Source organism: Cololabis saira, chromosome 17, assembly GCF_033807715.1.
Source record: "Cololabis saira isolate AMF1-May2022 chromosome 17, fColSai1.1, whole genome shotgun sequence".
NCBI lineage: Eukaryota > Metazoa > Chordata > Actinopteri > Beloniformes > Belonidae > Cololabis > Cololabis saira.
Window position 1 is genome coordinate 22,245,672 of NC_084603.1, and position 21,819 is coordinate 22,267,490.

The window sequence follows — 21,819 nt, forward strand, 5'->3', positions numbered from 1 at the left end:
ATCAAGTGTATGATATGCAATCTCCATGTTTAATGCGACTGTTTCCATGGCAACTTCAGATATATTACCTGCTTGTTTATGATTGTAGTGAGCTGATATTTGTGTTTATCATAACTGTTATTTGATGCTGGTATGCCAGATAGCAATTACATATTTGGGAAACTGCATTTATTTTGTCATCACTTTCTTTAAAAGTATTGCCTCACAGCTTAAAGGGGGTATATTATGAAAAACACGTTTTTTTCTTGTTTTAACATATATAAAGTGGTCTCCCCTCACCCTGCCAGCACAGGGGAGATGAAATACCATGAATTTCTGCAAGGTCTGTGACCCCCGCCTTACAGAGTCCCCCAGTGTCACGTGATTTTTTTTGAGCCGATTAAAATCTGCGCCTAGGGTGACATCACCCGAGGCCCAGAGGTTCGGCCTCCGCTGCTGAAACCACGCCCACAACCAGCTCTCTCCGTCGGCTCGAGCGTCCTCCATTGTTTACAAGCGGTGGCTGTTTCCACAGCGAGGGGACAGTAGAAATGAGATTTTGCATCGACATTTACCCTCTTAAAAGGATCAGTTCCCACAGCACGGATCCGGCAACTGCACACGAGTCAGCAGTAAGTTCCTTTTTTTTTTATGTTATTTGTATGATCTTTGCATGGGCTAAGTATTTAGCTTAGCTCCGGAGCCCCGGCGCCGCATACGGAGCTGCGGGGGCTGCTCACGGACCGGACCGTCGAGGAGCCCCCGGGTTCCGGAGCTCCGAACCCGGGGGCTCCGGGCTCGGGGCTCTATTAGTACCGTAATACATTTTTCTTCTGTGGTTTCAGATCTTTCAAGCACCTGGAGCTGTTCACATTCAGAAGACCCGCGGTCCTTCCTTGAGCCAGCAATAGTGCATACATTTTATTTATATATTTTAACAATAAAGTTGCCATTTGTGAAAATTCAGTGTTGTGATTTCTTTACAGTTACACGATTCATTTGTCTTGTAACATAAGAAGTGAAATGATGAGGAACTGTTTAGAATTAAATTCAATCTTCCTGTTTGAAGACGAGGTGACTAAAGGCTGATTTATGGTTCCGTGTTACACCAACGCAGAGCCTACGGCGTAGGGCACTTTCAATATCCACTTAATCCACTGCAGGATCACAGGGGTCTGCCGGAGCCTATCCCTGCATACTAAGGGCAAAAGGCAGGGAGTATCCATATATCTTAACTGTTCATTAACTGGACTAGTTTTCAAATACCAAGACATCCAAATTTTCAAGTCCAACTCAAATGTAAACATGGCAGTTTACTTGAACTCAAACTAAATCGAGTTGATCAGCTCTTGTCAGAAAGTAGAAGAATGCAAATGCAGAAGACAAGGAGGCAAGAAGGCAAAAGTGCTGCTGTGGCAGGAAACCCAAAAGCTGCAAAAGCACAGAGATACAGAAGTGAGAAAAAGACAAAAGAACACAACAAAGAAGCAAGGCAAGCAAGGTGACTGGAAAAGGAGTGACAAGGAAATCTAAACACATTACCTCAGGAGACACAGGTGCGAACAATCAGGGAACATAGCAAGTCTAATAGATAGGCAGGGAAGGAAGGCCGGAGATGTTCAAAAAAACATGAGATTCTTTGTATAAACGCGTTTAGCCCCTTTTACACTTTAAATATGCAGTTTGGAAAATGATCTATGAAACAGCACATGTTTCTCAAACTGTTGTTGGTAATCTACAGATAATTAATGCCAGATAAATTGTTAATTATTTGTTTTGGTGTCTGTTGTAGTAGCCCAGCTGAAAAAGGCCCAATGCCCATCTTTATTGTAACATCATTAGATGCACTTTGGTGCGTAAATCGATTCCTCTTTAATTAGAATAAGGGCAGCAGTCCAATTAAAGGTTGTGGCTCTGCCGAACTGTCAATGTCATCACCACACAATCACCACAACTAAAATAACAACGTGTGTAATAAGTTCCTATGATTTATTTTTTCTTTTGAGCACAAATGTTCATGGCTTGAAAATGGCAAAAACAAAATTCCTGAATTTTATGCAGCCCATCTGTCTTTACATGTTTGTGCTCAAACTAAAATACAGTTTATTTCTCTTCCTCGACATCCTGCAAAGAAAGCCGTTTCAATCAAAATCTTAATTCATTTCTTGAATTATTTATGTGCTTGTCTCACAACAATAGAACAACAACGGACCCATATTTTGATTTCAAGCATGCACCCTTACCTGCTCCACCAAGATAACCTCAGTCTTTAAGGCTGTTAACCTTATCTTCAACTGCTTAAGAAACAGGGCCATGAGCAATGTTATGATTTATGGACTTAACAGGAGGATAGGCTACTCTGCCCTCATGAATCCTAATTTAGAGGAGAGCTCACTTTGGTGCTGCTGGCGTAGAGCAGTGGAGCAAAGGAACCTTCCATCTACCCATCACTAGGCTCTAGACACCTCTGTGTACTTTCTAACCTGCCACTTACCTGGATAGCTGAGGATGGAGGAAAGGAGAGGAACCCCTTATTTTCAATAGAGGAAATACAGTTTTATAATATGTGAGGCATTTGCATGTCTTTTGGTGAATTTAGGTGTATAACTAGAAAATGGGAGAAAGATCAAGGAGGCAATAGGAAAAAACTAAGATAAATTGGGGATATGTGTGTTGGATGCTAAGAGCCTTATCTATCAGAGTTATTTAGAGAAAAGGGACTGTTGCTCTGGGACTCAGAAGAGCAGGAAATTGAGAATTAACAGTGCAATGATATAGCAGATTTTGTGTATTAAGCCTGCATACATAATGATTGTGGTAAATACAGTATATGAAAGAACCTGCAGACTATTGGGCATATATCAGTAAAACACATCTGTTGTCCTTTAATAGTCATCACTGACCCTGATACAAGCACATCCACCCAGATGACTTGAAGGAAATGAAGACAAGTGGGCGAGGCGGACAGGCGGAGAGAAAAATTGTTTGGTAAATTAGAAAACAAATAAAGAGAGAAGAAGAGGTGCACTATGACAGTTTAGGAATGATGGAATCAGGACAGGAAAATCAAGATTGAGCGATAAACAAAGACTTTTGCTTACATCGACTGTCATGCTGGCCTGTGTGTTGGATAGCTGCAGTGGCTGGTCATTTAGCACTGCATCCCTGAAATAGAGACACCAGTAAAGAGCTATATCACAAGGGAATAACATTATCCTACTCCCTGTCTGGTTTCTCACAGAGACAAATATATACATCTTTATAAATGTAGGTAAAATAAAACTTCTGGAAATGTATACCTTATCTTTTAAACAGGGGACTCTTCCCTCAGGTTTTTGTGTGAACAGATTGGATCTTTGGGGTGGTATAGTGTGGGTGTTATGACATAGTTCTGTATTATTACTCAGATAAGGGACAAAGGTGAAAGATTTCCAGGAAAAATAAACAGTCTGACATAACATTGTGGTAAAATTATAACATGTATGAATTCCTTCTCTGGATGAGCTCTACTGGTCGTGCCTAGTTCACACACAACAGGAAGAAAGGAATAGTTTAGCCCATATATGTTACCAGTTAGTACTACAAGTATATTCCTGTGTTATAATCTTCCCTCTGCAACACAAGGCCAGTGAAATTGAGCTAATTAGCAGAATTAGTTCCAGTTCATGGCTTAAACTGATGTCGCATGAGTCGTCCTCTCCATCTGGATTTTCAGGGCCTCTATGTTTCTGAAGCAGCCCGGTGCGGGAGGCAGCGGTGCCCCACTGAGTGTGCTTAAGAGGGGAAAGATTGCAGTGACAGCCCAGCCAGATCGCATTCATTTTGTTTGGCCTAAGACGCAATAAAGAGTTTATTTACTGCTTCTTAGAGTTTGTGCACAATTACACGACTGAGATAACACTTATTTTATTATTTTCTTAACTGTCCTACTTTCCTGAAGCAGTTAGGAACGCTTTTGGAAGAGAAACAACCGAAGGCAATATTTACACTTTGGTGGTATCTAGTTTTGTATGTTTCACTATAGTTATTGTCATTGTTTGTAAATGCACACCCATGTATGTAATTTTCTTTTTGTAATTTGTAACTTTTATTTACATGAATATGAAGAATCTATATATGATAAACTGTGGTAGTAGCAGCTTTCTGGTGCCATTCATCGTCAGGCTGTCAATCAGATTTGAGCCAACTTTGCTTGCAGCATAAAGTCAGACATGTGGAAAACAGAAGTTGTTGGCTTTAATGGAATCTTTAATGAAATTCTCAGCTATGATCTTCTGATCATTTAGATTAATTTTTTTACATTAATCTGCATTCAAGCAATGACTAACCCCAAAATACAACATCTTGGCCTGGATATCATTTATCTTTTTTCAAATATCCAGTGACTGCACAGGAAAACATGAAATATTGGCTTTGCCTGCTGATGCTTTTGTGCATTTACACAGAGCTGGCCCCAGCCCACACCAAAGAGAGTTATTATATTTCACATAGGACACTAGTCTTCAACTGCCTGTTTATAGTTATCTTTTTACTTATTTCAATTGTCAATATCATCATTAAAAATACTTGCATAATCTCTGCCTTCTGGGTAGTTTGAAATACGTCAAACAGAAATTAGGCCGCTTACTTTCACTCTGTCATTTTTGCAGTCACCTGACCAAACAGAGTGGACTGTTATGCCAGTACAATTTACAGCATGAATAAAAAGTATTTTTTAACACAGAATCATGTAAAATTTATTTCTGTTGAACTCCAAAATAAAAGCCAAACTTGCCAATAACGAGTTCTTGTAAAAATGCTATTGAGAACTTTTAACTTTACAGTTAATCCTAATTTATTCTCTTTTGCACTCTTGCAAAGTTACATTTCAAAGGCCTCTCCTTTACGGCTGCATACTGAATATGTATCTGTAGAAAGTTTATTAACCTTCAGAGAGAAATGGGTCTCAAGTGGGTATTTTATAGGAAGAAACTGTTTTATGGTTGATTAATGGAAGTTTCAGGCAAAACAGGAACAGAGTTCTCAGAGGATTAGTTTGAAAATGGAATATTACACTAAGAGGATAAGTAGTTTATTTTGACATTGACTCAGGTACTAATTTTCCCTGTGGGTCTCCTTGTAGCATTGGTCACTCATTTGATGCAGAACTAGAGCAACTCATTTTACACTGTCTGCTGCAAGTGATGGTATTTGCATTAAGTGCTCAGGTAATTACTAACTTACAGGATAATCCTATGCGGAGCCCTGAGTAAATGTTGTCACTGTAGCTTTATTTGAATTGAGGTGACAGAGAAATTACCCATGTGCCTTCATACAGTAAGAGATGGGAGAGAGTAACTTTCCCATCTAATTGTCATGCTGCAATTTCCCATACTGACACTTTTATCCCTTATTCTCTTTCCTTTTTTTGCTCTTTCACAGGCTGAACAGGACAATGGTCACCCCCTGCCAGCCTTTGCTGACCTCATTATAGAAATCCTGGATGAGAACAACCAGGCACCGTATTTCCAGTTGGCCACCTATCAGGGCTATGTGAGCGAGTCCTCCCCAGTGGGTACCACCATTTCAGGCAGTGCCAACCTCTCTGCCCCCCTGGGAATCATCGCTTTGGATAATGACATTGAAGAGGTAGAGAGAAAAAGAGCTTTTGCAAACTTAAACTCGCTGTTGTCTATATGCATGCTACACATCCATTCACACATGTGTACATTTCAACACAAAGCACTGAAACTATATTAATTACACTGAATTCATCAATGTACATTATATCAATGTGTTTCACCGAAAATGTCATGTTTTTTGCTTTTCATTTTAATCATATATTTCTTTGGTGACATAGCTGGCTCCTGGTGATACACCTGTAGGTAAAAGGAGTGTGTTTACATGCAGTGACCCACACAGTGTACTAATGGCATGTCCTGACCCAAATGTTGTTTCTCTTAATCTCTGATTTGAGTCATTTTTAATATTGAGTATCCTATGAGTTTAATCCACTATTTCTGTTTTCCTCTACAGTATAAAGCTGCACAGTGCAGATTTAATAACTTAAAGTAGGCCAGTATTGATATCAGTAATGCAAATTCATTTTAGGGATTTGATAGCTTAATCACTCAGCATTAAACATGCATCACAGCTCTAAATGCTTTCTGTCAATACTCCACGTAGTGTCTCTGGGAGTTTTTGTATAATATCTTTAGAGAGGGCATGAGAGAGACCCAAAAGTATTATTAAATCATTATCATTATTAAAAATGATTTATTTATTTTTTAAAGGCTTAGCTATTTTTATTCTTTCAGTTCTCCAAGTTACAATTAATAACGAATCAGAAGCGGACAGGCTTTATACAGTCAACAATCATCCATTAACAAAACTTGATGAAGTGGACTTCCTCTGCAAATTAAGTCAGGACATCCCTACAGTTAATGCACGCATCATTCTGCAGAAAGTGCAAAATATTCAGAGCAGTCATCGCTGTTGGAGACCTCTTTGATTTACAGCTGTGAAGTTTGGGATTCTATTAAAAAAAGTTAAAAATTTCAATATAAAATGAACCAAAGATGAAGCAAGTCTCCGGTAGCGATGTGTGTGTACATAGATTAATTTAGCTGTTGCACGGACCTTTGTATTTTTAGGGGTGTTTGTGTGTGTTTGAAGTGATCTGCATGTTTCTATTATGTATCAGTTTTTTTTTCTTATCGTATATGCAGATTGATGTTTCTGTTTAGTCAAAGGTTATGTATCTATTTCATTGAATAGTATTTCTTCGTAAACATTATTGAATGAATCATTTGTATAGTTGGGTAAAGGAGGTGGAAACATATACGGTTTACAAGTTCACAAGCTGTCCAGTTGTGTGTGTTTGTGTGTTTGTCCACCACATTGGAGGAGCTTTTCAATCTATACACTAACAGTGATGGATGGAAACACACTGAGGGCATGCACATACACACTCAGATGAACACACGCAGAGCCTTAGCAGAAGAGCTCTACCTTTTTAGTTCATGTTTCAAAATAGCTCTTCTCTCAGTCACTAGAGAAGATTAACAAATCAAAGTAGATAGAGAGAGAATAAAATCAATAAAGCACCCAGGCCCGATGTTTACCAAACTCTTACGAGGACTTACTGATGGACGTGAATCGAAACCGACTTGTAGCAACGAACCAAACTGACAGGCCTCTGGTTTATTTGGATACGCCAAACAAAAGCTGTCACACCAATATTTAAGTAAGTCTTAATTACTGCGTAATTGTTTCAATTAAAGGAATGGGAGTTAGCAAAGTAAACGTAATTTCTTTTAATCATTGCTTTTCTGATACAGTTATGGGAGAAAAAAGATGTTTTATGCTTCTGTCATCTGCTTGCTCTCTACTGCTTCCTGGAGACAGATGGCAGGCAAATTACTTTTTCACCTCCTTGGTGCATCAGAATTTTCTTTTTGATGCATTTTCTCGGCCACACAGCTGCGGCCTTGGGGAAATAAAAATGATGAAACACTCATTTTGCCATGATAACACGTTTCTTTTGGTATATCTTTCTTTTGCAAGACAAAAGACCCCATGGTGAAGATTACTCTGAATGACTACACCACGATCTTCGGCATGACCCCAACTGGGATAATCCGCTACCTCAGGCTCCTCAAACCTGTGGACCGGGAGAAGCAGATGTCCTATACTTTCACGGTGAGCCTCCAACTCTGTTCAGCTACTGTTTATGCAAGACTGCCCTTGAGCCCTGTGACCTGCTTCTCCCTTTTGTGTATATTAATAAAAGTCACAAATTAGTGCTAAACCAAGAGGCACTTGGAAATACAAAGCTGACTTGACACTTTCAGAAGAGTATGACCTTTTATTAGTGGACAAGTAGCTATGGAGTAAAGGCTGAAATATGCTTCTGCGTCACACACACGCAGAGCACACGGCGCAGTCGTGACGCCGTCACGAACCGTTCAGAGTTCTCCGTCTCTCCATTTGGTCGCGGTGCAGTACCCCCCGCGGCCACTAGTTAGCGATCTTTTTCTGAATGGTTTATCCGACTTTTTCCGGTCACAGTAAATCAAAGAAATAAGGACAACTATTGTGCAAAAAACAAAAACAAAAAAAATCACACATAAACGAAGAAAAAAGCCCTGGAAGTTCACTACTGCTTCAAACCGGAAACCGGAAATGCTTCGCTTTCAAACGAACCAATCACAGCCCTCTCGGTCTGCGTGTGGTCGGCGTCTCCTCGACGCGTAGTTACAATTTTCGGGAGGTGCACGTCACTGACGGCGCATGTGACGGCGTGTCCTCTGCGTGTACAAAAACCACACGCCGTAGACACGGCGTCGTTTTGACGCAGAAGCATAATTCAGCCTTAAGACAGTCTGCATGATTTTACAGATTTCCGTCCGAAGTGAACCGAAGCGTCAGACCTCTTTTGGTCTGGTAAATCATAAAAGTGATCAAATTAAGTCATTGATTGAAACCATACACCTGAAATGTGGAGTTTGTAACAATCAAATCATCCGGAACCATAAAAAAAAAGTGACATAAAAACTAGACGAAAATTTTAGCATTTTTGAAAATTGACTAACTGTATTTCTTAGACTTGACATCCTGATTGTATTTTCCCAGTTTTCTTCTCGATGGGCCTCTTGACTCTAGGTAAATCCCACCAGACCACGTAACCTTTTTTTTGTGCAATTTTTATGCTCCCCAGCAAAAAGAAGCCTTTTCTTTCTTTCCTTTATTCTTAATCTTTAACCTTAAGTGATACGTGTGCTTTCTTTCTAGCTGTTTAGTTAAAACTTAAATAAAACTTGAGCTCTATTTGCATTCTGCATATGGAAATATTCTTGCTATCACAATCAAATATTTTCTACCAGTTCTGCTGTTGATTTTCCTGAATTAGATTATACCAATCATTTACTGTAAGTGATCTTTGATGGTGTCCGTTCAGGATTTTTATTTCCAAACCAATTTCTTCAAAAATGATGTTCTCCACTTTCCTTCCGTCCTTATTAGAGAGTTTTTAACCCTATTTAGTGGTTTGTACATACGCCCTTGTTTTGTGTGGCTAAATGTGGATGTTAAAGTAATGAGGAGCTCCTAACGGGATCAGTTTGGGTTAAATAACATTTTGCCATCTGAAACATATTAATCACTACAATCATTTTCCTGTGGGAGGCTCTTGACCATTTGCTTAGTTAAACCAAAGGTGGTGGCTTTTTTTCTTTTTTACTCTTCTATTTAGGCCAGGCAGTGTATCTCTTGCAATTAATTAATTGATTACTGATGCCCTACAGGAGCCTAAAAAACACTGCAAATTAGGTCTCTTGTTGCGTACGATTGCTTCATCTTTACAATGTTTCTCAGTTTTTGCCACATGTTTGTTGATGTCAACCGCATGTTTCAAATGTATGGGTCGTTCCTTATGATTTGCTTTTTGTTTTTGTAAGCTACAGAAAGTCACAAGTTTCTCAAAAAGTCTGCAGTGACAATATCGTTTGATTACAAGTTATTCTCATAGATTATGAACCAGATCTTTAACTCTCTCACTGTGACACAGTTGTGATTGTCACGTTATATATATATTTTTGTTTTTTTTGGTGTTGAACTTTGACATAGCAGTTCGGCAACCTAGTGTATATATGAACAGAATTGTTTATTGTTCTTAAAGTTAAAGGCAGGCTGCATCAGTCAGCTTAGTTTAGCCTAATATGAAAATACAAAAAGGATGTACTGCCCACCTCTGGTCACAAAAAAAAGTATTGTATTAATATTTTGCGATTTTGGTACAAAGTACAGGGTAACACATTTCCAACACATTCATTCTTTAATGAACAGACATGAGATGTACATCAGACATCTCACCTCAAACCTGGCAAATGTGAAAAGGTCAAGTAACCATATGAGCTGTATTTAATAACGTCTTGGGATTAATCTTGGGTAAGACATCAAGAACAGTGTACACAGGCTGTAAAATGATACCTACAAGTGTCGTAGGCTATTACCTGACGTGGTGGGATGTAGGCAGCATGCAGAGCTGCAAAAAGTTAAAATGAACAATTCTGTAGTTGCTTTCATGTGTGTCGAAAAGGCTTTAGAAATAATTGGCAAATGAGACTGTGTTCCAGGGTCATGATTCAGGAGAAGAAACCAACTTTGGATGACAGTTTTTCAGAGACAGCTCTTGCTACACCCTGATAACGATGTCAGAAAACACTGCAGCTCTGTTTGTGGATCCCTCCAAGGCGTTTGATTCGGTCGTCCATCAGTTAGTTGAAGCAGACTCAGGGTCATTGATCTGGGTGATTCACCTGTCAAAAAGTTCAGGAATTATCTCTCGGACAGGACATGGTGTGATTTTGTTGACTGTCTGAAATCTGATTTCATGGAGATAATTTAGGGTATCCGCCAAAGTTTATGATTATGTCAAAAGCTTGTTCTCAAAGCGTGGAGTACAACAGCATTTGGACCTCAGTAGGAGGAAAAAAAGAGATTGTCTCATCTTACAAATATTTGGGAACATGGATTGATGATAGATTGTCCCTTTCACCCCCCTTGGAACATTTGTTGAAGCTTAAAGGTGTCCTTGGCTTTTTGCAAAGACACATCCTGTCTGAAGCACAGCATGACTGATTTTCACGTTTTAAAGAGCCAAACTCTTTACAGGATCAGTTTAATAATAGGTCAGGGGCTCCTGACACAGGAGGATTAGTTAGCCTGGCCACAGTGGTCTGCAAAGGACGTGCATTATTGCCTTTTTTTTTTTTTTAGCAATACTGTCATAAAAGAATGATATAAAACCCTGTTTTATGGTTTCTTCAAATGACAACATTTATAACCAAAACTAAACAGCTACCTTATTTTTCCTTTAGGGTAAGGGTATGAAACACTTTTATTTTAATGGTTTATCCTTATCGTGTGATTCTATCAATGTAGATTTACTGTTTGTGTCACAAGGCAGTATTTTACAAAGTGTACACAACACTCTTGGTTGGCAACCTAGTTCACTTAATTTTGTTGTCCCTTTGCAACTGAAAAAACGGAAGCCTCTGGAAGTACAGGAAGTTCCTCCACGCAGGAGATTTCCTTTGCACTACAGAGTACTGACAGTGCGCTCTGCAGGAGCTAAAGGAATGACTCAGTTCACCGCAGGTTTGATGTAGTACATGGTTTGATAGGCTTAGCAGAAGAGCTTTGGACGTCCACAGTTTAGGAAAGCACAATGTGTTTGTTTTGTATGTACAGGGTTGACCTTTTTCACTGCATGCACACAGGTTTATTCATCTAATATAGTTCTCTCTGTCGTTGGTTGTATGAGCAGCACAAACAGTGGTAAGTGCAAAGAAAGCTTTTCGGCTCAGGGTCCTTTCTAGCAGCACTTTACTGTAGAAGCTGTCACTATGGGGTGAGTGTTAGCCTTTTCATTTTTAGTTATATTGCACTCACTATTTTTTTAAAAGGGTTGTTTCATTTTGCTCTCGAAATGTCTCAAAGATAGAATATGTGCCAGTTCTCTGTAAACGTCTTTGACACACTCTGATCGAAATAACACCACTTAGAGTTCCACTTGGTATTACTCCATCTGAACACTCATCTTTTTACTGGTGAACACAACACGACCAGAGATTCAGAATACTAGTACTTGCACCATGAGATATAACTTTATTGATTTCCTTTGCAGTTGTGGGCCTGAAACCTGAGTGTAGTTATGGACTCAGAGCTGAACCTTCCTAGAAAACATTAAAGAAATTACTAAGTTGGCCTTCTATAACCTGAAGAACATCTTGGGGATCAAAGGACTAATGTCTCAGTAGGACCTTGAAAATTTCATCATGCGTTTATCTTCAGTTGAATTGATTACTGCAACAGTGTCTTCACAGATAGCTACAGCTGATCTAGGAAGCTGCTGCCTGAGTTCTCATTACAACTAAGAAAGTGAACCACATCACTCCAGTTCTGAGGTCTTTACACTGGCTCCCTTTAGCTCAGAGAACAGACTTTAACATACTTCTGTTACTTTATAAATAAATGAAGGGTTTAGGACCAAAATACATCACAGACTTGTTGCCATATCAACCATCCAGACGTCTCAGGTCTTCTGGTTCAGGTCTGCTCTGTGTCCCCAGAATCAGAACAAAACACAGAGAAGCAGCATTAAACTTTTATGCTCCACAGATCTGGAAAAGTGTAGGAACACTGAAACACTCGGGTCCTTTAAATCAAGGTTAAAATCTCATCTGTTTACAGCTGCCTTTGATTAAATTATTCAAACCATTCTGAATTTAGATTTAAACAATGATAATTTCAGTACTGAATTGTAACTATCTTAACTTTTCTTTATTCTGCCACTGCACTGTAGCTCTTTATTTTCTCCACTCCACTTTTCATATTTTCATTATGTAAAGCACCTTGAATTGTCTTGTTGCTGAAATGTACTGTACAAATAAACTTGCGTTGTCTTCCCATATGCCTGTGAAATGAGAGCGAATTTATATAAGTCGTCCACATTTAGGTTGTCTTAGGGAAATAAAAATGTTTGCTAAGTCTGCTATTGTTGCATTAGTGATTGCCTTGGCAATGTTCCCGATGCTCAGTTACGAGTCACAGGAGTGCCAGTCCTGCGTAGGGTGTCAATTATGCAATGTGTTTCAAATTTAAAGCAGTCTCTCTGTTTCCTCATATCATTTTACAGACAACGAGCTCTATTATCATCCTTCTTCACTGGAGAACACTATATACTGTTTCTTTAACCGTTTCCATGACTTCTCCTGCTGCAAGTTTCCAGCATTCGAGACTCTTTAGTTTTATATCACTGTTTTGCAATGCAGGGCTCTCAGGGACATAAACAAAAAACATACACACAGACACTAAGAACTGCAAAAATTCCGATAAACACATTTCTGATGGATTGCACAGTATATTTTCCTTGTCTTAAAGGCTATGGCCTTTTAAGACCTAAACAGGCTTTATTAGATTTTCTGTCTTTTCGTTACTGCTGTAGCCATGTGGTTGTGTGCAATTTTGATGCTTTGCCCAAGCTTGCAGTTTTCTCAAGGTATTCTGGTTTTCTTCCCACAATCTAAATTATGTATGTTAAGTTAGGTCAGGCTAAGGCCCCGTTTACACCTAGCAAAAACGGTGGTGTTTTGGCCGTTCGTTTACACAAAAACGAAGCTCAAAGTCACCAAAAACAATCTTTACTTGTAAACAGAGGGAAATGGACATTTAGGCTTCAGAACGTCACATTATGAGACGGAAACATCACCAGCGTCATGTGTGCGACCTGTGTTTACAATTTGTTTGGCCACTGTCAATATTTTTCTTGTATTTTACCTGTTTTATATTCTAAAGTCACACTTAAAAGTAACTCCACTTCTCTGTCACTCCAATTTCAAAACGTAGAGGGGGAAATATCTGTTTTTGTAAATACCCGGCTATGTGTGAACGTGGCCTAATTAGTGATTCTAAATTGCCAACAGGAGTGAGTGTGTGTCTGTATGTGGCCATGTGATGGACTGGCCACCAGTCCAGGACGTATCTCTGCTTTTGACCCAAGGAAGCTGAGATAAACGCCAGCAGACCCCCATGACCCTGAGTAGGAACTATAAGGTTTTCCTTTTATTTGATTTACATATTGGACTTAAGTGACTGATCTTCACCTATGTGTAATCCTTAAACATAAAAATAAAAGAATAGCACTGTACAACATAGCTATTGCAGATTTGAACTCAAGACTTGGATCTTATAAAACTCAAGTGAAACCATCTTCTTTGGTCAGCGTTAAAGAGCATGTCATAAATATTTTTAATGATGAGTTATGGCTATGCCCGTCTAGTAAATTACAGGCAATAATGATGTTATGTTGCTTACACTGCAAGAAAAAAACAACGCCTCTAGAAATAAGTATAATACTCCATAAATCTAGTCAAAATTATCATTTTAAGTAAAATAATCTTTGCCAATTTTTTAAACCAGGAAAATAGTCAAAGACAGTCTCCTAATGTTCTTGAAACAAGGCTTTTTTTACTCTCTACACAATGAATTTTTGCACTGCAGCTTCTAAAAACAAGGCTTGTTTTTAGAAGCTGTTTCACATCAGAATCTGTGGCTGTGAAAAAAAGCCCTTCACTTGTGTGAAAATGATTATGACAGCATATGCTTGCTTGAATTGGGTTCATCTCAATTATACTGCGTAATCTTCAAATTACAGTACATGTCACACACCCGTAAACACATCCTAGCAATCTATATGGGATTTGTTTTGGCAGAATATTTCAGCCACCCTTCCCCCGTCCTTCCCCCGTACATACGGCTGAGCCACTATTGCTCTATTCTAATCTCCTCAGATGTCGATTCAGGATCTGTAACAGATTGTTTCCTTTATGCTTTATGCACGTGTAGCTTTAGTCTACTGACATTGTTTCACTGTTTTACACTACTGCTCTTTAAAGGCTTGTAGACCTCCATAACAATGGCAGCAAAATTGAATAAGATTATCTAACCGACTCGGCGTAATTGAGATTCGGCAGTGTCAAAACATCCAAATCTTGCACACTGCTAGGTCAGTGAATGATTGGGATATACTGCTTTAGCTGAAACAATCATGTCAAGCAATACACTTAACATGCCATTTTAGAGACTTAATCTTAGTTGTTGATTTTTATCAGTCATTTGAAGGGAGGCCTTTAGGAGCTCTTTCTATCAAATGTGATGACATGTTGTTTACCAGATAGCTGGATAAAAGCTTTGAAAGCTACGTTGTTGCCTTAAGGATGTTATTCAGAAAAAAGGCTTTACATCAAAACTAACTCAAATGTGTTCACACCCTATTTAGATGGATTGCAGTCTTCATAGATATGTTCATGTCATGTCTGTATAGTCATTGTTGATGAGTGAGAGACAAGTAGAGGGTTGAGCGGGCATGTCTTGACTGTTAGTGTGTTTTTACATTGTATGTACTGCAGCTGCATGTGCCATGTTTGTTTTACTGCTTTATGAAAATTAGGAGGTTTGGGACACACACGCACACAGTGATTGGTCTGTCTGTCTATTGCTTTTTACTGCTGTCACAGTTGTTTAGATCTCATTTACCCCCTACACCTCATTTGATGTCTGCTCAGTCCATTTTTTTTCTTCCTTGCCAAATACTGGAGATCAGAGCTGCCACAGAGAAGCAAACATGTAGTTCGCTCAATTTGATAACTGTGCTTTAGGCAAACTTCATACAAGCCCCCCCCATTTTTTTAATCTTTGAAGGCTTTTCTGACTTTACTGGAATGGAAAATGATCGTACACAGATGCAATGTGTTGTCAAGGTTTTTATGATGAAGATGGAAAAAATGAAATAAGATTCTGATAGTTTTAGTCATCAAAGCCTAAAATCTTAAAAGCTTGAATAGAAAAAAAAAAAAGAGTGATCCCTCTGGACAAGTGGGCTTTTTATTTTTTTATTTATTTTGTTTTATTGATTCTTTTTTTTTCACATATATTCAATTTTTGTAGTCACAAGAAGCATTTCTTCACATGTTGTTTTGCAGATGATGGCTTCAGATGGCGTCCAGCAGAGCAGCCCAGTAACTGTCAACATCTTGGTTATTGATGCCAATGACAATACACCAACGTTTGCAGAGGTCTCCTACAGCGTCGAAGTCTTTACAGACATGCTGCCTGGAGAGACGGTGCTACAGGTGATTTTTTTCTCCTTTCCTTATTTTATCTTTCCTTTCAATCTCAGTGCTATACACATCTGCCTGTATTCTCATCAGATAGGATCTCTCTTATTGACTCGTTCTTGCTCAAAGAGAAAGAACACAATCAACCGCATACTATTGATAAGCAAACGTTTGGAACAGTAATAACACATAAGTCGGATGAAATGTTTTCATCTCCGTCAGTGTGGAGCCCTGGGCAGCCAATATGAATATATGTCTGTCTGTCTGTCTGTCTGTCTGTCTGTCTGTCTGTCTGTCTGTCTGTCTGTTTGTCTGTCTGTCGCAATACATCTTATACTGTTGGAAAGCCTGTTTATTTCCCTTTTAAATGGTGCCACATTTGTAAGGAACATGCATTTGTGGGATGAACGGCAGAGCTGAGTATGTGGGTTGTACCCGTGAAAATTCTCTGCCAATCCCAAACAGCTTATTAGGGCCCGAGCACTTACAGTGCGAAGGCCCTATTGTATCTGTAGGATTTTTTTTTTTCCTTCTTCCGACGAAATGAGGGCCGTTTTTCCCCCCTAAACGTTCCCCAAAAGTCACCAAATTTTGCACGCAAGCCAGGTCTGGCGAAAAATTTGATATTTCATGGTTTGCATTAATGGGCGTGGCCTAATGGCTCAACAGCGCCCCCTAGAAAACTTTGTGCCTCAGGCCCCACAATACGGTTTGACGTACATGCACGAAAATCAGTACACACCTGTATCATGTCACAACTTAAATAAAAGTCTCCTGGCACCATGGCCACACCGAACAGGAAGTCGGCCATTTTTAATTAATCGTGTAATTTTGGCGCAATTTATGCCATTTCTTCAGCCGTTTCTTCGCCCGAACCGTAACATACACCCAGGTGTGTTGTACATAAAAATGTGCGTCTCGATCGCCGCGACGATGTGCATTACTTTTCTCAGTCAAAAGCGTTACCGTGGCGACGATATACGCCAAAAAGCGCTGATTGGTCCATATTTGATAGTTCCTACTTTCTGCCATAACATTTGAATGGTTTGATATAGAGAGTCGTGGCTTGTGTCATCCGCTAAATGTCCAGGCCTGAAGACATCTACATGCAAGTCATACAAGCACTTGCACAAGGGTGCAAGGGCCCGTTCATCGCTGCTTGCAGCTTTAATTTTGCTGTTGCTGTTGAATCTTGTTTTCCGATTCTGGTGCCCCCAGTTGCTGCCAATCAGGCACTTAGTACCGTAGGCTGTCTTCTACAGATTTTGCAGTCAAGATTTGCAGGACAATATAACCGACGGCTCTCTGCCCAAACAATCCAGAACAGTGTGCATGCAGCCACTCTGGTCTCATAGGGCTGCCAGGACACCTGCCATGACCACTTTTCACTGGCACACCCGTTTGCACTGGTGTCGGCAACATGTGCACTGGAACCTGAACATGTGGAGGGATGTTATGTTCATGTTATGATGAGTCCAGATTCTGCCTAGGTTGATCCTAGGTTGGATCAAAGGGTCAAAGTGTTGACAAGGCTTTTCAGACCTTATGCTGATTGCTGCACTGATAGAGTAACATCTTTTGGTGGAGGCAGTGTGATGGTGTGGGGCAGCATCTCCATCACTGGAAAAACAAGGCTCTTCATCATTGGAGGCAATGTCCATGCAGAGAGATATCAAGATGAGATTCTGCAACCAGTGGCCATCCCATATATCCACAGTCTGGGACTGAACTCTATCCTCCAAGATGACAACGCCCATTCCAACAGAGACTACTTCCAGAATTTGAGAGTGGAGGGGATGGAGTTGTCTGCCAGCAGTCCTGACGGCAACCCCATTGAACACTGGTGGGATCAGCTCGGGCGTGCTGTTCGTGCCAGAGTGACCAACACAACCACGTTGGCTGACTTGGGACAAATGCTGGTTGAAGAATGTGATGCCATCCCGGAGCTGTGTGTGAGCAGGCTGGTGACCAGCATGAGGAGGGGGTGCCAGGCTGTTGTGGTGGTCTAGGGTTCTTCCACACACTACTGAGGCTCATGTTTGTTACGTGGAGAAATTGTTCAATTTCCAATATATGCCGTTTCTTTAAACTTCATTCATCCAATCCACCAAACAGGAGTCAATGTTGTTTGGCATGAGCAGTCAACATTTGGCAAATTTTCATGGGAGCAACCCACATACCTCAGCTCTGCTGCTCATTCCAATAATGCATGTTTCTTACAAATGTGGCACCATTTAAAAAAAAAAAAAAAAAAAAGAGATAAACAGGCTTTCCAACGGTATAAGATTTACTGCCGAGAAGCATTATAACAGAGAAATAATCTAGCAAACATAAATGTCCTTACTTTCTGTGCTAAGTCTGTGTGTGTGTGTGTGTGTGTGTGTGTTTGTGTGTGTGTGTCTGTATATATTGTGTGTGTGTGTGTGTGTGTGTGTGTGTGTGTGTGTGTGTGTGTGTGTGTGTGTGTGTGTGTGTGTGTGTGTGTGTGTGTGTGTGTGTGTGTGTGTGTGTGTGTGTGTGTGTGTGTGTGCACATATGTGTGTGTGTGAGTATAAAGCTTGAGCATTAAATAAGCAAATGATTAAACTTGACCTTTTCAGCACTGACTTGTTCGTCCGCTCACTGATTCAAATTCCCCCATAATCTGAATCAGAGATTGACCAGAGGTCAATCATTTCCTTAACTGATTTGGTAGATGGAGCACAAGTTTATCTCCTTTCACTGGATCTGTCTTCTCTGCACAGAAAGTCCCAAAGAGAGAATATATATATTTATATATATATATATATATATAACCAAAAGGTTAGGTTTAATCTTCTTTTTTTTTTTTTTAAACTGCCATTTCACCCTCCCCAAAATGAGGCCAAGGGTCGCAGAGTGTCTGGTATGACCGCATAACCGATTTTTGTAAGCTGTTTATAAGAGCTGGAGGCCCCCTGAGAAGGCTGCTGCCTATTTGATGCTCTGGCTTTTACTCCAGTGTCAGAAGCATGAAAAAGGAGGTCGGAGTAGTTTGCATTGAAGTTTCAAGCTTTAAACATATGAAACCAATGACACCATGAATGTTTACAATCACGAGTAGTGGGGTGCCCTTAATAAGTGACTTGGAAAAAGTGCTATTTCCTGAAGCAATTTATTTTCTTCTTCTTCTTCCTTTTAACAGCATAAAAGAAATAGTGTATATAATGTACTATATCAAATTTGCATCGTACCTCTGAATGAATAATATCTGACAGGGTCTTTTTACTGATTAATAATCAATTTCCTAGGAAATAAATCCAATTGCTTGATTCCGTCTATGCATTAAGCACATGTCATGTATCCAACAAACAACACATGTCCTCCAAAAAAATCCCTTTGTTAAAACTTCTGTGACTGAATGAAGTCACAGTTCCCTGCTAAGAAACATTCACTGCTTGACTGGCTCAGTAATGGTGTTAACTGTGAATTCTTCATTGAAAACTACAAAGTTAAATAAAGACTACACACATAATGTGAATAATGTGCATCTCTTTTTTGTCTGTTTGTGTTTTCTTTGCTTCTGCCTCAATTATTTCAGTTAACTGCATCAGATGCTGATGAGGGACTGAATGGTCTGGTGACCTACGAGATACTGGCTGGCGCCCAAGGAGACTTTATTATTAATAATCGGACTGGACGCATCACTGTGGCGCCTAGTGTCACCTTAATTGTGGGACGATCTTACGCACTGACTGTCAAGGCCTCTGATAATGCACCAGAGAACCAGAGAAGGTATCCTAGCAATGCAGCTTTTGATGATAAAAGTTTTTAGAATAAAGAGCCGATTTATTTTCTTCTAACTTGATGGTGTTATTTGAAATGTTCTACATTTTGTTGATTTCATTGCAGAATGTGGATCATTCAGTATGCATCACTTTACAAGGATTATTTGATAATCCCATTCAGAATTTTACTTCTAAGTGACTGAAATGGCTGAGTACTATAAGAAATAAGATTTCTGAGGGTGAATGTATCAGGTGGTTGATACTTTGTCTCGACTTCATTTCCTCTTCGTCTTGTGTTTTATTCGTTGTACAAAAGCAATTAATTTTTAATCAAGTTCAACGGGTTTGGATGGATTCAGTAGAAGATTGCCACAAGTTACAGCATGCTGCAAGTTAGCATGTAGAAAAATAACTAACAAAAAAAATGTAATTTTATCCAAAGATGCCTCAAACGTCATGTCAGGTCTTTTAATTCACTTGTCAAAAAGAGTCAAAATAAGTTTGATCACTCTTCAAGATCACCAAGTTAGTTCACTTTGACTCTTCCTTTTGTAAGAACGTGTTTCTTATATTAGCGAGCTGGAAAAAACCCATGTTTTCTTATGAGCATTTTTTTTGACTGTGCTTTGGGTGAGACATATCAGGCAAACCCATCAAAGAGAAATGGATTTTGCTGATACTTTTCTGTTTTCAGGAGCTCCATTACTACAGTCTACATAGAGGTTTTGCCACCCAACAATCAAAGCCCTCCTCGCTTCCCCCTCCTCACCTACAACGTAGAGGTCAGCGAAGCCATGAGGATTGGAGCTATTCTGCTCAACCTACAGGTGCAACACAAATGCAGCCCCTCACGTGAAGCATTTAGTAGGATTTTGCAATTTTCAAACTGATGTACACACTACATATCTTTTCATTTTTTTATCTCTCACATTTCAATGCCTGCAAGATGATGTGCTTGACACTACTCCAGTCCAGCGTCCTTCTGTTCAGCTGTCATCTTCTGCCCTTCAGCTGTTATGGTACTGTACGACCTTTTATGTTATCTTGTTCTTTCTCCAGGCTACTGACAGAGAAAATGATCCGATCACATACCGGATTGCCAGCGGGGATTCCCAGAAGGTCTTCAACCTCTCTGAAACGTAAGTGAAAGGCTTTCCCTGTCTTCTAAGTCCAGGGCATGGAGGTCACTGATAAACAGCCTTTAAGTGTGTGTGTGTGTATACAAAATGTAGGTCTTTAAGCTTGCTCCTGGAATCTGGTGGTGTCACTCCCCCGGTTTGCAGTCACAGCTCCAAATCCTCCAGTTACCATTGATGCCACTCTTCCCTTCACTTTCCATCTTTTCTCCTTCCTTTTCCAGCCCTTTTTAATTTTCAAGGTTATTGTGCATTTTCTTCTGGTAAATGGTGGCATTGGTTGGCTGCGGTTCCAAACCGCAGCCAACACAGGTGTTCCGGTACACCATTCCAGCTGGGTAGCATTGACGTGCCATGTGTGTGCGCCTACCTGCATCCTACACCCTGTTAGTGTGGTGGATTGTCTCAGCACCATCTTTGCACAGGCTGCTTCTGTGGCAGACCCTCATCTCTTTAGCTCTAGTGATCAGGGCTGCTGTGTTTCTGCAGTTAGTGCTGCAGTGCTTTCTTTCAGACTAGCCTTTTTTAGCCACTGATAGGACTCAACATCAGCGGCTCTTTCAATCTGCCGGTGGTATGTCATTTAGGGGCTTGTAGTTCCATTGTGTTGCTGTCTATTTTCTCCTCCTCACAAGGCTTTCTGCTCTCTGAGATATTCACTCAGAACTCCATGGCTGGGTGGCCAGATCTTCAGATGTACTATGACTTTCTTTGTCTTCATTTGCTATGTTGCCTTGAATCATTTGTATTGGGTCTGACATTGTATTCAATCAGCAAATTAAGTCTACTGTAGAAATTTGAATATTTTTAAGATAAGTTCAACAAATTCACTGTGTTCAGTTCAGTGGAGGTTCGTTATAAATAAACGTGATTCTGATTTTTTACTCTGACATTAGTTGCAGAATTCGCTGAGAATTTTCTTAAATTAGAAAAATGATCTTGTGCAGCTGGTTAATTAAAAGCTGGATTGAATTTGGGATTCAAGAGTTGTGAACACAGAGGACACATTGGCTCTTGAAATCTTTGACATTTGTTTCATATTTTCTGTGATGTGCAGAGGCTCAAGGCAAAGAGTAACATGATTTGTAGAATAGTATTTTCTTTTTCTTTATTTTAATTACCAGTCTTTAGATGAGCCTGACAGGGTGTATAATTTGTGGCTTCTCTCAGATAAAATCTCTGCAAAATATAGCGCAGGGCAGAGAGGAATGAGGAGACACTATTTTATTTATAGTAAATATGAAGATGCTACTTAACTTATATTAATTTTGTTTGATTTATCAACTCATCTTTAATCTG

General features: G+C 39.7%; 1 protein-coding gene across 1 annotated transcript in view; it reads left to right on the plus strand.

Moving 5' to 3' along the window:
* Positions 1 to 21,819, plus strand: part of LOC133464094 (protocadherin-15-like) — a 215,822-nt gene that overhangs the window by 76,002 nt on the left and 118,001 nt on the right. Inside the window, exons 12-17 of the mRNA XM_061746074.1 lie at positions 5,401 to 5,607; positions 7,525 to 7,659; positions 15,504 to 15,653; positions 19,198 to 19,391; positions 20,079 to 20,211; positions 20,444 to 20,523. Of these exons, the coding sequence (XP_061602058.1) occupies positions 5,401 to 5,607; positions 7,525 to 7,659; positions 15,504 to 15,653; positions 19,198 to 19,391; positions 20,079 to 20,211; positions 20,444 to 20,523 (899 nt within the window). The remainder of the gene's footprint in view (positions 1 to 5,400; positions 5,608 to 7,524; positions 7,660 to 15,503; positions 15,654 to 19,197; positions 19,392 to 20,078; positions 20,212 to 20,443; positions 20,524 to 21,819) is intronic.